This window comes from Apteryx mantelli, chromosome 7 (genome assembly GCF_036417845.1).
Source record: "Apteryx mantelli isolate bAptMan1 chromosome 7, bAptMan1.hap1, whole genome shotgun sequence".
Classification (NCBI taxonomy): domain Eukaryota; kingdom Metazoa; phylum Chordata; class Aves; order Apterygiformes; family Apterygidae; genus Apteryx; species Apteryx mantelli.
In genome coordinates, this window is record NC_089984.1 from 39669501 (window position 1) to 39686709 (window position 17209).

Genomic DNA, 17209 nt, shown 5'->3' on the forward strand with positions numbered 1-17209 from the left:
TCCCTTCACCGCCACATCTCTTTTATTCCTAGTATAACCCAATCACCCCAAAATCCCCAGTGTACTTTTGTCCCCTTAGAAACATTCATCCCCAAGAGTGAACATCTCAGTTAAAATTCATCTCCCTCATCATCAATAACTATCCATTGCAGCCATAGGGATTATCCCATCTCGTTTTCCTCCCATACTCATGGACTACAAGAAGAAACGCAGGTGCAAACTCTCATTCATAAAGTAACCATGATCAATAACCTTGTGTTTGCCTTTAATATAGTTTGTTCATTCAGTCTGTATCACAGTTCATTTATGACTTTTTTAATACTCATGATAATTGAAGTCTCTTTTTTGGAAGGAAAGTAACTTTACCAATTTTCAGTGAGGAGCACAACACTGCCAATTTTCTCAGCAACAAAAAGGTTGGGAAAGACTGAACCAGGTCAAAAAACTCTGATTATGCACAGATATGGCTTTGATGTGTGCCAATTGCACATTTAGCTACACAGCATTCTTGTTAGCATCTTCAGACAACTCCTGCAAATTCCTGCTTGTATTTCCATGAGTATGATACTGCATGAATTATAAGGCATGATTAAAAATGATAATAACAGAGCTGAAACAATATCCTGTTCATCATTCATCAAAAGAAAAAGAAATACCTGCCTCGGGGCTGTAATAAGACAGAAAGTGGGACAGGGAGACCAGTCCTCCCACAGAAGATTCTGCGGGAAGCATTCCAAACATGACAAATTCAGTATTCACCCAGCAGATGAAGTAATGACACTAGTATTTGTCCATAAAATGTAAGTTAGCCAGACTACTCCAATGAAATCAGAAGCTTTAATGCTATAAAACTAGGGTTTGGGAATATTTTTACCTTATTAAGGGCGAGAAGGGAGGGGGGAAGCTTTCATTTTCCCTTAGCTTAGTTGAACCATCACACTGTGGTCTTTGTTTTCAACAGTGAACCACACAGCCTCCAGCACTAAACAATTTGCGTAATTTCTTCTCAGATATACATTTGTTGCCAAAAGTCTAATACCAGGTGTAAAGTCCACATTCAGGCTTATCAGTACTTTAAATAAAATCTTCTCCCCTCTCAGACTAACCAAACACCTGAGGGCAAGCATCAATGTGGATTCCTTCATGCTTTCAGCCTCTTGTCTCATCATGTCCCAGGCCGCAAGCACTTGGGCAAAGATGTCAAGCTAAAGCTTGTCCATGTAAAGAGCTAGTCAACAGCTATGAACACATCTGCCAGAAATGCAAGTTTAGGCTTGGTTGTAATACCTACATTTAATTCCTGCCAGACATTAGTGGTGCAACATGCAAGGTATGTATTTAGTTGGTGTCAATTCCTTTTTCATATGTAACCTGAATCCTAAAAATAATGCTTTGGAAACTAAGGAACATACTGGAGTTAAATCAAACTAATTCTGAACTTTATTTTGAAGAAACAAATCTTGGCAAAAACAAATACCAATGCATATGTTTTCATGAATTCAGAAATGACAAAATGGAAACATGTCTTTAAAAAAATATATGTATCCATGCCATGTTTGCAACTAAAGACTCTGAGAGCACATGAAAATCCAAAAATAAAACTGACCAGAAACACAAGCAAAGTTTCTTCTTGTGCCTAAACTAAGAGAAATACAAATAGTGAATAAGTATCAATAGTACAGAGTAGTTTTCATTTTAATAATGTACTATAAACAACATGAGTAAAATTCACTCTAAAACTATCTAAACCTCCAAAAGTTCAGAATATAAGTGTTTTTCTGTACACCCAGCAGCAAAGCTACTCATACGCATAATTTCTGGGGCACAAGGTTTAATCTTGGGAGTCATTTAAAACAGTTCCCAGATGAGAAGTTATTCTCACAGTTTTCATATGAAACTACAAATTACTGTTCAGGGACAACTGCATGCTACTCATCTACCTCTGGAGTTCATTCCTCAGTAATGTGAACCAAAAGCATGGCTACTGGCAAATTAGAAACTGATCAAAATACAGCTAAACTGGTTTGCAAAAAGGCATGTTTTAACAAAACATATTTGTCACAAGCTATGTTCATTTCCACAGCAAACAGCAGGGTCTTCTCGCACATTCTTGGAAGATGCGTTGTGCTATGGCAGCTGCTTAAAAAAAACAGTAAATGAGGTAATGTGCAGAAGTTAATCTGAAACCAAACTAATCTTTTGTTTCCCTGGATGATGACATTAAATAGGACAGAAATGGCTACCTGCAGTATGAATGTTCAATGACTAACCTTTTTTTGCTGTTAAAGTATAAATTCAATTAGTTACTTCCACGCTTAAACAGAATTGTCGCTGCTGAAATTGTACTCTAGCGATAATTGCAATCCAAGGGTGATCTAATTATATACAAGTCTCAGTGGCTGCATTCCCACGTTGCTTCCTACAACCCGGATTCACTACAAGATGACTCAAAAGCGAAAACCACATAGTTTTCAATTGTTCTCCCTTAAGACTGTATGACTTTGCATATGCTTAACGAGAACTGAGGTAGTCTATTAGTAAGCTTACTATAAAATGTAAGGTTCTACCTGCCATTAAATACAAAAGAGTAAAAAGGCACTTCAGCTGCATGTAAAAACCAGCTGATGGGCTAAACTTTACAAGGGAAAGAACATTCTTTTAATTAAGGTGTTGGATTAGGACTCAAGTACCAGCTTTAATTTTTGGCTCTGCCACTGGCTTCCTATGTGACCTAGGGCAAGAAACTTCACCACTCTTCAACACAGTTTTTCATCTATAAAATGGACAGTGACACGTCCTTCTCCCACGCTCTCCACATTGGGGTTGTAAGCAATTACTCTGTGCAGTAATTGCAAGTGTTGCCTTGGATGTCAAGTACCTGATATTAATTGAAGACTCTGGGTAGTACTGCAAGAAACAGTTAAAAACAGCTACTCTTAGCTTCACAAGATCCTAACAGATGGAGTTTTGTATCCTCACCATTTCCATTAGTGCAATCTAACACACTTTTACTCCTGAGCAAAGCCCTTCAATACAGCCTATTTTAAGTCCCTTTTTGAAACAGAAGGAGGGTGAGGTATCAGGGCATCCCAAACATTTAAAGAGTAACTTTATCTGACACAGAATATCCTGTCCAACTTCACCGGTAACTCCACACTACCACTGCAAATGTGGACAAGTATTCTGTGTTATACATAGAAGCTGCCAACAATTTGCTGCTTTGTCTTCAGCATTTTCTATTCCCATTGTAAAAAATTCAGTATGACTGCTTTGCCAGGTTTGTAAATTTGAATGAGAACATATGAGCTGAGTTGACTATTTTTAAAAGGGTTCTTGCAAGTAATTACAAGGTAAAAATGAGAACACTTCACACCTACATTCTGACTGAAAACTTCTCAGCACTGCTGGCTCCAGACTTTTAATTGTCAAAAGAGTTCAGGGTTTGGAAAGTTATTGGCATCAAGTAATACTGGATATTCCTAACTAGCATTGTGTCATTATTTGGCATGATTTTTGCTGGGATACCTCCCAAATCTGTGACATAATCAGAGGGTTCTCTACATTACACCATATAGTCAGATGCTATGTTAGTATAATACATTATCATGTTTAATACCATTTGCTCTTACTTACACTTAATCAGCTCTGGAACCAGTTAAACCATATAGGAAAAGCAATTTCAGAGGCTTTCAACTGACAGTTTTCCAATGTTTAAGTACACATCTTGACCTAAAATTATGACCTGAAGCTTGTAAGACGCAGTCTACATATGCAATTGCCTCTAAGCAAACATCCATAACTCTCTATAATCCTATGGCAACTGAAAATTCATATGAAAGGGGGAGAGAAAAAAAAAAAAAGGCAGAAACTTAACTTCTGCAAAAGTGTCCTAACTAGAAAAACTGTCAGAGTTTCCCCTTCTGGCCTGTCTTAATTTACTGCTTCAATGGTTTCATGCCCAACCTCCACAATTATTACAAGGTTCCAGCAACACAGAAATGGCTTAGCTCCCTAACTTCAATCCCCCTTTCAAGCTAAATCCCAACCCATAGTTTCTTGAGAGACTCATAGCAAATTTAACAGAAAGAGTACTAGGTATCGTAGGGCACACATTCTCATGCATATGTTTTCCAAGTAAACTAACAATTACACCCATTCGCTCATAACATTAAATTCAAAAAGGGAGAGAAATAATCAAGCATATACATCTCCAAAATGCAGACTATGTTTTGCAGCAGTAAGTTTTGGATTAACATATCTCATAGGGCCTGATCATCAGAAGATGCTGAATATTAACCCAGCAAGAAATCAGGCCTCCTTTAGATGCCACCAGCTGGATACTCAGCACTTCAAATCACTAGTCACTTGAAAATCTTGACCTCATTATTTATTTTTCTGCCTCTCTATAGGAAAGGAATAGACATTTAAATAAATGACATAATCCTTATTACCATTCCATTCATTCATGCAGGTCACTGTAATTTACCGCCAGAAAAAATAAACTTCTGCATAATATTTCTCAATGCAGGACATTCAAAAGGCTCAAAGGGGGAGAGGCAGTGAAGGGGCTTCTGACAAATATTTGCTCAAGTGACTGCATCATTCATGAACACATTTGCTAGAAAAAATGGGTGAAGAAATTTACGGTCAACATGAAACACGCCAGCTTGGGGCTGGGGCAGTTATGAGGAAAAGAAGTGGGGGAGAGAAGAGGAAAGAGGAATTTTTAACCAGTTTCGTTTCAGCAAGGAAAACTCCCAATATTACAAAAGTGGCTTTTTCCTCTCATGCAGCCTGCTAAAAAACAGTTTTAATCAAGAACAGAGTTGAGAAAACCCAGGCTCCCTAAAGGTTTAAAAAAAAAAAAAAAAATCGTCACCCCCTTGCATCCTTCCTCAGCTGGATTTTGCAAGGCAAGCCTGCTCCCTGGCCAGCCAGCACGACTGCCTGCACCCTCCAGCGTGCTGGCCAGCACAGCACGGAGGTATGTGCAACACAATTTACTACAATCTCTGGCAGCCGTTGGTGCTGCACCCTCAATAAACTTTGTTTAAACAAGTGTTCAAACAAAAATGGCTTTGTCAGGCGCTCAGTTCACCCCAACATTATATATACACTCTACCGAGGATGAAAAAACATTGCCAATGCTCTGAAAATCCTCATGCTGTTTTCAATGGTAACCACCCATAAAACAACTATAGATGAGCTGGGCAGTTCACATACTGACTGTTTTCTCAGATTCAGGTGTACGCTGTCTGGTGATAGGCTTCAGTCTGAGGGTATCCCCTTCACCAAATTCTCTTCTTCCTCCCCTGCTCTGCGAGGGCTACCTCTCACTGGCATTTTCAAAAAATCTTAACTCCAGGCTTTCACAAGGAATGTTTTTATTTCTTGCAGGCTGAGAAGCTGGCTCTTGTGTTGTTTTAGATTTTGGGGTTTCTGCAGATTTAAGTGGTCCCAAAGAAAATAAGGTACTGTTTTTAAGAGCATCCAAAACAATATGAGACATGCATTCTTATTCATATAGAACCAATCAACAAATAGGGAAATAAAAATCATGTCACTGTTTTGGTCCAATACATCCAACTCAGAATAAGACTCCTTAAAAGGCAAGTTGGGCCACAAATCACCAGCTCAAAATAGCTTACAATAATCCCATTCATTTTTGCTTTCAGTACTAATTGATCAAAAGTTTTAGTCATGGAGCTTGTGAAGCTCAGATCACCCCACAAGTCTGGTGAAAGCAGAGCCCGTTCAGACATACTTCAGAAGCTGCAGCTCACATTCCCAAAGGTACTAGTATCCAGTCCTATTATAATAGCTATACTTACTACTTTTGGGTAGCAGTCCCTATAGATTCAATAAAACTACTCGCATTCGTCCAGGCTAATCAGCAAGAGTAGGGGTGAATGAAATTGCTTTCCAAGATTTCAAACCCTAATTCAGCTAAGCACTTAAATATACGTGTAAGCCTTATTAAAGTCAACACGATTTTGGTATTATTACTTAATAATGTTATTAAGCATGTGCTTAATAGTTCTGCTCAATTAAGGCTTTACTACTAATAGGAATTTTCACAGCTTTTTAAAATTGTCCTCAGGTAAAAGACTTCACAATTTTTGTCTTCTGTGTTTCAGGAACTGCTAATAGCACAATATAATGGACTAAATTCTAATGTCAGTTATTCTGGTTTAAATGCAAAGGATCTTTTCTGAAACTCCAGATCTACATTAACTTCACCAAAGTCAGTATCTAGCTTTTCATAAAAAGATTGTTCCAGCTGTAATAACAGCAATCTAGAGGATCACTTGATCATTTTGATAACTGCAGTTATTAAAATTTATGTTTATATTAATTGTACCAGGAATAATTGTAAGAGTAACAATTAAAATTGCATTAGTATTTATTATTTGTTCTTCACAGCAAGCTTGTAAGCATATCACAGCAACAAGGAAATAACAAGAACTCACAAACATGGATATTACATCTTTGGCAAGATATGGGTAGCTTAGTCATATGGACATGAGTGAGGCAGGTGAATGTATAAAGTTATGCAGGAATTGGTTATGCACTGAATTCCTACCCTCAGATTACCATGAAATCATCTTTAAAATTTGTGCACAATTATTAAGCTTAGTTTTGAACGTTTTAACAAGGAAACCAAGCCATTAATTAAAAACATCCTTTTGCATTTGACAAAATTTTACTTACCAACAACATCAAGATGGTATGTGTGATTGATGGATCCATACTGGTTTTCCACTATACATGTATAATTTCCTTTGTCAGATGGGACTACGCTCTCCATGATGAGACTCCAGTGTTGGTTGCGGACCTGGTAGAGTTGCAATTAGAGAGGCTGAAAACTTTACTAGCACAGTTTCACCCTCTTCCCCCCCTCAAAAGGAACTATTTTCCACAGAAGTTAATCTTTTGTAATCCATTTTTAAAAGCCTCTTCTGTGCTCGTTTGAGAGTTCTGGAGACTGAAATACTTTATTTATGCCTGAACAGGTACAGCATGGCTGTAGCAGTGAAAGCTTTCATGCATTCTGTTATAAATTTACCTCATCCCTAATTTGAGCACTTTAGACTTCAGTGCACATTCAGTCCTATTAGACTTACGACAATGGTACCAATTAGCAGCAGTTGTCTTACCAGGCTTACCTCTCAATCAACTCTAAAGTGAATTCACACCCTCAAGATATTTCCCATCTGTCTCCAAACAATCATTTGATCATATTAACTACCCACCAGCAATATGGGATGGATATGATCCCCTAACATCAAAGTCTCCGTTTTTCTCTAATAGCTCAATTACACAGCCCAAGTTTGGGGGAAATAAAGTACAGAAGGGCAATGTTTAGGATCCCTCCCACAAGCATATATAGTGGCGAGATCTCTTACTGCTCTAGGAGAACACAACTGAAAGAAATGAAGATGTTTCCGCATGAAAAGAACCCTAAGAAAATCCTCACTGGAGCTGAATATAAGTGTATATGTTTATTTCACACAATCGTTCTTGGACAGAATGTAATAAGGTTCTGAATCTGTCCCCATTTGAACTGAAAAGAAGCATTTGAATTGGTCTCACAGAAAACAGGATCAGGCCCAAAACTGGAAGGATATAGTTATGTAGTTCACATATACAGTCTCTTCATCACAGATTGGCTCCCAAAATGACCTTTTCTGGCTAGCCATCAAACTCATTTCAACAGTACATTTTTGACAAAGGGCTCAAAAAACTAACATTATGTAGCTGTAACGTACAACTTTTAAACTACAAGGTACATGTTTTAGTAAATGAAATGAAGTACAGTCTGGTACAGTAATTATAATCATCCAAATGGAAAGTAGTAATTATCACCCCTACAGCGCAATGCATCAGAAATATGTATTGACCATTGAGTGGCACTTCCAGAAACTATACATTCTTAAAAGATTATTACAACTATAGGCCTGAAATCCTGCTTCATGCTTGACTGTTGTGCAGGTTCTTATCCAGGAGGAAAAGGCTAGTCAGGGCTGCATCCATGGTCCAATGGCTTAGCTCTCACTTGCTTGAGGTTCAAATGTCTTCAGTTCAAAGCTCAGAAGTGAGGAATGCTCTCTGCAAGGGGCTCCTGGCTTTCCCAGGTCCCTCAGCTAGTAATTAGCTAGTTATTACTATTATTGCCTAGTTACAGGATAAAAATACCAGCTAAAGACTAGCCATTTGGGCTTTGAAAAACAAGCAAACAAAATGTAGGCGAGTCTGCAGCACCAGGTGAAGGGCCAGGACACTAACCAAATCTCTCAGAAAAGTCTAACAACATGAGCCCAAAGCCTCCAGCCCTAACCTACAGTATTCCTCCTGTGGTTCCTCACAAACAGGCTCCATGACAGGAGCCAGGGAAAGGAGAAAAAGAAATACAGCCCTGACGTCCACAGACCCAGTGCCCACTGCCTAGTCTTGTCAAGATCTCTCTCGACTTAATATACAAAGAACTACAACGCCCTGTTGCTCAGTGTAAAAGGCAGTATCTCTGCATAGGCTCCATCAGCTTAATGTGCCTGCATAATGGAAAAAATACCTTGAACCATCCTTGAGCAAGGAGACTTCTTCAGCATTTTTCCCCAGGAAGCAGAAAGCCAGCACCAGGCTTTCACATCACTTGAAAGGTCATTAGATGCTAATACAATGCATTCTTAGCAGTTAATGTTGTTCATGGAAATAAAATGATATGCACCAAAACTATATATTGGTATTTTTTCACAGTACCAAGAGCTTAGAAAAAAGTATAAAAACCTAGAAAGCATTTATCAGTGGTATTCTGTCTCTTTATTCTGCTAAGTTACTTGCAAAGTCAACATCTGGGTCAGGAAGAATTACTATCATAAGACCCCAGTAAAGAACAAATGCAACAGTTACATGTTTTGAATATTTTACTATTTCCTGTGCTACTTTGGGGGAGACTCAGTCAAAGTTACCTCAGCTTTTGGCCTTTCCAAGTCATATTTTTAGAATATTTCTCGGAATACAGCAAGTGTTTTTAGCCTATTTGAAAAACAGAAAGCAAAATAGAAAGAACAGAATATGATTCCACAAAAGTAACAATTTTTGTTGTTGTTTTTTAAGCAATTAATTTGATAAGAAAATACAATAAATTGTGTAGCATTCAAGAAGAAAGCAACTTACAGCCACAAGTAAACTGGATGGCAATATTTAAAAATAATTTCCCGTCTTATAACTCCAATGTGAAAGAGAGAGTATCTTTATTATAAAACAACTTAAACTTCTTCAGTTCAAGCTAAACTGCTGTAGAGGCCCAAAGCATTTATGACACATCATCACACAACTGGATTTATCTCGTGAGTCTGGATTCAGCTAGATTCAGCTGGTTACAAATGCAACCTTACAAAGCCCAACAAAATGCCCGTTTGCTGGGGATGACGGCAATTTCTCTTGCAGAAGGCTCCTGACTCGAACCTTTCGTTTTCAGAAACCCTACAGTTCAGCCACATCTCTGTAGTTTGCATGGGCTTTTTAAACAACCTGCCTGAACTACCTAGTGTTAGGGAGCTCGTGTGAACTAACGCAATAGAAAAACTGTGAGGGCAGCAACAAGCTGCTGAAAACAGAAGCATCCTCACTAAGCATGTGGGGTTCAGAGGAGGACAAGTGCCTTTGGCCTGGGATCCATCAGTTTTAGAAATCTTTCCTGACTCACCAACCTGACTAAGTCCTTGCCTACTATTAGCCTAACTGTTATTTCTAGTGATTCATCCCTGGAAAGCCCTACTTAATACCGAGTTCTTTTAAACTGCCTGAGAATACACACATAGTCCCACCAAGTCCATCACTTTTTCTCCAGCGTATCCCTTCCAATTTGACACTGGCTTTTCTTGAAATAGTGTACTTCAAAGACCAACTATATATTCCAAGCATCCTGAATTGTAGCAGCATATAAAATGGCTGTTACTCTAAGAAGCTTGACCCTTAGGATACTTTGTCACTGCTGTCTTAGTATCTACTTTGCGTTTTGTGGCTTTTGTGGGTTTTTTTGTTTTTTGGGGTTTTTTTGCTTTGCAGTATCCACTTTCAAGTTGCATCTGTGGTCTGCAACATTTTACCACAAATATGTATCTGGCATTTTTTCTACTTTCTCTGCAATAACATAGGGGTAATAAATATATTCTAAATACAGTGTTTGCCTGATCAGGTATAGGTATTTCTAGAAAATTACTGAGATGCTTTTTTTCTTGTTTTTTTGCCAAGCCTCTCCACCAAATTTTAACCAATTTTCAGTATCCTTCCAATGGTCTCTCTAAATAATTCAGTCTTTAAACTAAATAGTCCACACCAGAAGCATATACAACTTCACCCCCAAACTATAGCTTGGAGGTGGAAAATCTAAACTGGAATCAAAATACAAAGAAAGATTGGTCAGAAATCTAGAAAATGGTAAGGAATGTTCCATAGAAACATTCTACTTTCGAAGTATCATATGAAAAAAATTGCAAAAAATTCTGTTTAATTTGAGAAACAAAATAAAAATGTCTTCAGTAAGCAGATACTTCATGAAAATTTTTCATTTGGCAAAAAATGGGAGGGGCAAATTATAAATGAATTTTGAAAGAAAAAAGATCAGAAACCAAAATATAACTCTCCACACGAAGCAGCACAGTTCAACCATACATTTTCATTCCTCAGGTAAAAAGACTAAATACAGGAAATCCATGAAGAAACCATAAGTTTTTACAGTCCCTACAGAGTCAAGACTATTTCTTTATTCTGTATTTACCCTGGCTAAATTTAAATGTGTAAAAGAAGACTGCAGTGATGAAGCTTATCAAAATGCATATGTGAAAACACACACCTGTTAATGCTTAAACAGTAAAAACTGATAGAAGTACATTTGCTTTCTGGGTGGTGTACAGAAAAGTAAAGGCTCCTGTGCTCTCTCATAAAGAGTTTAGAGTACTCACTCTGAGAAATTCTAATCCCTTAAAATGAACAGGCAAAAATTATCTCTTTAGGGAAGACAGAAAAGACTAAAAAGGGTTTGGAAATTCAATAAATGATCATTTTTGCCTTGCTGTAGGAACTTTGATTATACTTTGAAAGACATTTGAGGTTTGATTTTGAAATTCACCACCCAGCATTAATCAGCGTGGAGGAATTCCACCCTGGAAGCTATCTTGCGCAGCACCTACAGCCCTTCAGCTGGCCTGCCTCAAGGCAAATTGACTCAAGACATTCCCCAATCCGAGGGACAAAGTGCTACAGGCCACTATCTGATTGTGATAAAGAGAATACAAAGAAGAGATTTCTTAGCTGGAGGGAGCAGAAGAGAGGTGGCTGAAGGATTAGCGAAAAACTTCACATTTTCCTTCCTTTCCTTTGTTCTTAAAGGTGGGGTTGATTGTCTCTTCCGACAGCAACAGACCATGTTATGTAATGGCAGATATGGCAAAGTTTGGTTCTACCTATTTTAGTCGCTCAGTTTTCCTATATAATTTGAGTATGAAGCTCTACAGCAGAAACACTATACAAATTCCATACCAAGATTCAATACAACCTTGTGTACAAAAACCATCACAAACCTGGCTGAACATAGATCAATACAGAAAGATTCCCTTTTTTCTGAGGATTCCTTCGTTACAAGTTTGTACAGCAATGGTGAGAAAATGTAACGCTCTTCTGATTCCAGAATAATTTTGAATAAGCCAAGAGTGACCTCACACAGCCCCTCTAGCAAAAAGAGCACAGGCAGCCTCCTGAAGCTCCGGAGACCTCGTTCTTTAACACCCGTTCACTGAAAACAAGATTTCCACCTTACAAAAGATGGTTATTCAGAACACTGACAGAATCTGGAATATACATAGATTTGGTGAGCAGAATGACAGTGATAAGTAAATGCTTCCAGATCATTTTAAATTTGATGTATTTATGAGCAACACGAAAGCCTCAAATCCACAGCTGTGTCCCCTTTCCTTTTTCTTTTAGACTAAAGAGATGTAAAAAGTTTTATGATTTAGAATTATAGGTATATACTTCACATATTCAGCTGGCTCTAGAAATAGACATCTGTGGTTTCTTCCCAGAGTACATACATACCCAGGAAATTGTACACACTTAATATACATGGCCAAAACTTTAATTTGTGCCACTGAATGTATGTCTACAGTACAATCTAAATGAGCTCACCCAGCTACCTAGCACCAGCTAGCACTGGCAGCATGCAGCTCCACATAGGCTAGTTTACTCAGCTACAGATCACTATTCTAAACCAGAGAGATCAGGTATCTCTATCCTGCCTTGCAAGACACAGATTTTCCTTCACTGTTTTCAAGTGATATCTGTATTTCCCCTTCATGAGATGTAAAATGTTCAAGCAATGTCTCAGTACTGAAACAGTTACTATTATTTTCCAAGACAGGATTAGGGGGGTTTTAATTGGCTTCATTTTTATAACAACTGTAGGAAAGGTGAAAATCACTGAATTGTAGCCAATTCATTAACACTCCATAGCATTATGAAAGGCAGAAGGTGTTGCCAGGTGTACACTCATAAGCAACAGTAATTTATGGGGTAAGCAAACATAAATGGAAAAGTCTACTTAGATAATTAGTGTTCATGTGGGGAGATTTTCTGGGCTTTGCTCTCTGCTAGCACAAATGTTGGAAAAATTGACACGTTCTACAGTAAATCTAGTTAGGAAAGGAGAGACTAAGTCTCGTCCTCCTCTGCACTGGAAAACATATTTCTTGCAAGAAGCAGGATCTGAGTCAACAGCATATGAAGCAATATACCTACTCGCTACATCAGGGCATTGCAAAATATGGCACCTCAATTACAAAGCAATTCTGCTGCAGGTAAAGCAGCAGTAAGAAAAGCATGCAGGACGACATGCAGTGTCGCTCGAAAAAGTCCGTGAACTTCTCTCCTAACTACCTCACCTAAGCAACTGCTTAGGGATCCTCAGCAGAAGCGCTACACTGTAGCGCACAACCATGACACCAGATGAATTTAATTCAGAAACTTCTTATCCTTGAAAGAAGTTTCTGAGGTGTCGCGTACATGAGGAAGCTATTGATAGAAAATCTGCAGAAGGTGGTAAAATAACGCAGAAATCTGGCTCCAGATGCCAAGGATACTGCTTGAACAGCAATTTAACAATCAAACACATGCTGTTCCATGCCCTGTAAGGAGTAGGATAAGATGACCGAATTCTGACTTTTGACCTGACCTAGGTAGATACCTGGAGGTTAAAGGTGTGTGCACTAACCCAGAGAACTAGCTGGCCTCCCTAAATCTCTCTTTTAATCAGTAACCACTAATTTAGAATGAAACATCTAATCTGAAGCTATTTAAAATTCAAACAAACCCTTGTAAGCAATTGCTGTTACTTTCCCTCAAATTCTGCTTCCCATTTCAGTTTCACAGGCCATAAACTCTGTAGAAAATAGTAACTTTTGAATTCCAACCCTTCCTTTATTAAACTGCCTATAATCACCAAACTGGATGGCTTCATTTTTTTTAACAATGCAGCTGAAATACAATAAACCAAAAACTTCAATTCTAACTGTACTTTGCAAAGTTAATTTTTAGTTTTCTAAATAAGTCTTTATAAATATTCTTTAGTTGCATTCGTGTTCTACAAGCTTGAATTTAAAAAAAAATGCAGAATTAAAGCTCAGTAACAGCCAAGAAAGCCACCCACCCTTCCCCAGAAGAAAACAATTACTTTTTTTTGCTTCCAAATTTGATCCAAGCCCATTAAAAGATTTTCTGTTGACTTCAGCAAGTTGTTTTTCTTTTTACAGCCTTAGTCCAGAACAGAAATTGCAAAATAGCATAATAGGATCTTACCTTATAACCGCCAATACGATGTTCTTGTTTGAACTCTTTCCCATTTTTCAGCCATCGCATGGTTGGTGTTGGGTTTCCCATAGCTGGACAGCGAAACTTTACAGTGTTAGCTGCTGGCACTGCATGTAGCCTTTTCTCCATTTTGTCTGTGTGTGTCCAATAGGGTGCTCCTGTTTCAAAAAAATACATCCAGAAATATAAGTACTCAAAAACCAAGCTCCTTTTCCAGCCCTATCCACAGACATAAAGCATTGTAAGCATTTGTTTCCGTAGAGACAGTGTGAGTTAGGAGCACAGGACTGGAAATCGTGTGCTGTAAGTGTTGACCAGAGTTTTGAAAAAAAGCTCCATCTGCAGCTTTGAGTATATGATTTGTGACCAAATTTCAATAATTAACCACAGATATCCTTTGTTTTGTGCATGTCGAAAAAGACAGAGGGACCAAGTTTTCAGCAGACTCAACTGTTCAGAGAAGCTTTTGAGCTCAGCTTGAGTTACTGTGAGTGCTCAGCAAACTTTGATTTCTTGGACCCTAGCTCTGAAGCCAGACAAGCAAAATCAGAAGACCCGTTTGAAGCCTCAGCATTAATCTTCCCCCAGCGCTGTTAAAAGGGGGGTAAACCCACTTACCTGCCTGATAGTGTGCTCGAGCTTACAGAGTAGTCACAGCTACTGCTAGAGAAGCCACTAAAATTTATTTACAAAGGAAAGATATTTCTGAAATCTTACCCAAAGAGCAGGAAGCCAAACTGATAAACACAGACCCACTAAACTCAATATCTGTTTTTAACATTTTGTATGAGTCGAGTTGCAGACCTGACATGGATTTCCCACTCTCATGAGCCTGTCCATGCCCAAGGGTTCAGTCAAGTCTAACACAATTTCATAAAATGAGAGTGACTCTCTGAGCCCACATGTACTAGAGTGATCACTTTTACTGGGTCCTCTAAGGGCTCTTCTGGCTCTCACTCGCTTCAGACTATTCCCCGGCATGTGCCCATACACCCAGAGGAACACCAAGAGTGTGTGGAAAAGGCCTCTCTTGTCTAGAGTCGCAATCATTTGTCACGTACCAATACAATGAATACAGCTGAACAAAACATAAACCTATTAATTATTTTTACCTTCCTGGAAATAAATTTGGAAAGATATATCCATATACAAGTTAGCCCATGCCCTGTACCCATGCATGACTTGGGCTAAATTGCATAGTGGTTTCATGACATTGCTCCATTTGTATCACCACAACAGTTTTTAAAAAAAAGTAAAGACTCAAGATCTGTTTAATAGTAGGAAACATTAATTTCTTTTACAATGGATTCTTCCCGAAATAAATCAGATTAGTGAGAAATTTTTAGGACTAGAGGGGTCCAGAAAAATAACTCTATTTCTCTCAGCCCTGTTTAATTTCCTCCATTAGCAGCCTAACACTCCACTATAAATAAACTCTTCCGTTCCTCAAATATTTATAGCAGTTCTTACAATCAGTGCAAACTCAGAAATCCTGCCACCCCCTCTAAATAAAAATACAGCTGGATAGAAAATACAGGAATAAATCCTTTAACAACATCTCTCTTTGTATAAAGAAAACATTCCAACAGCAAGTCTTAAAATGATGCTAAGAACGATAAGTGATTTTTTTTTAGCCTGAAGAGGCAATTAGCGTTAAAATTAATGAAGTAGAAAAGCAAAGCAAATTTGTGGATGTAGTCAAAATAGAAAATCAGGTAACTATTGAAAATTTAGCTACAACACTACATCAGGCAAAGGCAGAATTGCTTGTTGGTACTGATAAGTAAAATTCGTATTTTCTCTGGATCACTAAACACATTGCACAGGGCAGCATGATGTGACCAACACTGGGCCCTATCCACAATTCTTGCCAAATTCCCCCAAATTAGCAATGCCGACCCAGCAAGCACTGTCACATCTTGTCACGTCCACATGCACTGGCTCCCACGTACAGCGTGAGACGCTTGGGAAGCATCTGCTGACGAGCGTAACCTCTGAACCGCCAGCTCATCCATGGCAGTGCTGCTTTGCAGCATATGAGCTGGACCGCACTCCCCGGTGAGGATGCAGCCACGAACCAGTGGAGCAAAGTCGGTCAGGAAACAGCCATCAACAACTGGTTTCCAAAACAAGGCTGCTCTGTGCAGCCAGGTTTCTAGCTAACTACCAGCTTGTGCTGCAATGCTGTGCAGCTCATGTTATGATCTTCTCATATACAGCCCCCCTTTCCAAAAATCCTCATCCATGAAAAAATACTGCTTCTGGAAGAGAAGTGCTCAGATAGGCTTCATATTCAGAGAATGCACAGTGAGCAAAAAGATTTTGCTCTATGGAAGAGGTGAGAGCAAAGAAAAGGCTGTGAGGATGAAGGCAGGTATGAAGAGAAACAGCCTAGCTCAGGGCCACAGCGAGAGGGAGGAAAGGGACCTTGCTATGCTGGGGGAAAGGACTCTGCTTGGAAAACTTACCCTTGCACCCCTGCACGTGAGTATAACCTGTAATGCCTCCCAGTTACAGGGGATCTTGACCAAAACACAGGCAGACATCACATGTTGAAAACACTGTGTGAAAATACTTCAAGATATCCTGCCATTCTTCACTAGATAATAGCAACATATATTAGCAGCTTAACATTTTTTTAAGAGAAAAGAGAAAGAGGCAGCAATATCTACAAACTGTAACACTGACACTAACTGATCAGATTAACATAAGGCATTTCTCTTTATAATTACCTTATCAGGACCTATAAGCACCTTTACTGCTTTTATCTGTTTTGAAAGGAAAAATGCCCAGATCTGCTAAAACCAAGAAGGAATGTAGTTATTCAACATATACTATCAACTGCCCACTCCGTATCCCATGTTTACTAGCTAATAAGGCAGGTGAAGCATCCCTGTTAAAAGTTCACAGCAACACCAGGGCAAACTCCAGCACGGTAACGGTAATGAGCAGTAGGCGAACTGGTGGGAATTCCTGATTGCTTTTAGAACTCTCATTAGTGAAGAAAATATCCTGCTGACCCACACTGCACTTGACTGCAAATACATTAAATCTAATCAGGCAAATCTCCTACATGTGAAATTGAAATTAGACAACCCAGGGGACCACTTCACTTCAGGATTCCTGGATTTTGTTAAACCTATCTAATACAAAGAAATACAAAAGGAGTCAACTCCAAGCCTGACTGACAACCACCTTGAGCAGCTAATAGTCCATCTGAAATGACCACAAACTGCCCCAAGGTTTCCAGTACAATTGTACTTGACCTTTAATTAAAAACCACTTCTAGGCAACATCCAATTTTTGCTGCTCTCCCTTGAGTGGGTTTCCACTCTAAAGGATT

General features: G+C 38.7%; 1 protein-coding gene across 4 annotated transcripts in view; it reads right to left on the reverse strand.

The window, feature by feature from the left end:
* FGFR2 (fibroblast growth factor receptor 2) overlaps positions 1-17209 on the reverse strand; it is an 87471-nt gene that overhangs the window by 44192 nt on the left and 26070 nt on the right. For all 4 annotated transcript variants that reach the window (XM_067300327.1, XM_067300329.1, XM_067300326.1 and 1 more), the window contains exons 5-6: positions 13855-14024; positions 6712-6835 (exon numbers count right to left, since the gene is read on the reverse strand). In XM_067300327.1, the coding sequence (XP_067156428.1) occupies positions 6712-6835; positions 13855-14024 (294 nt within the window). The remainder of the gene's footprint in view (positions 1-6711; positions 6836-13854; positions 14025-17209) is intronic.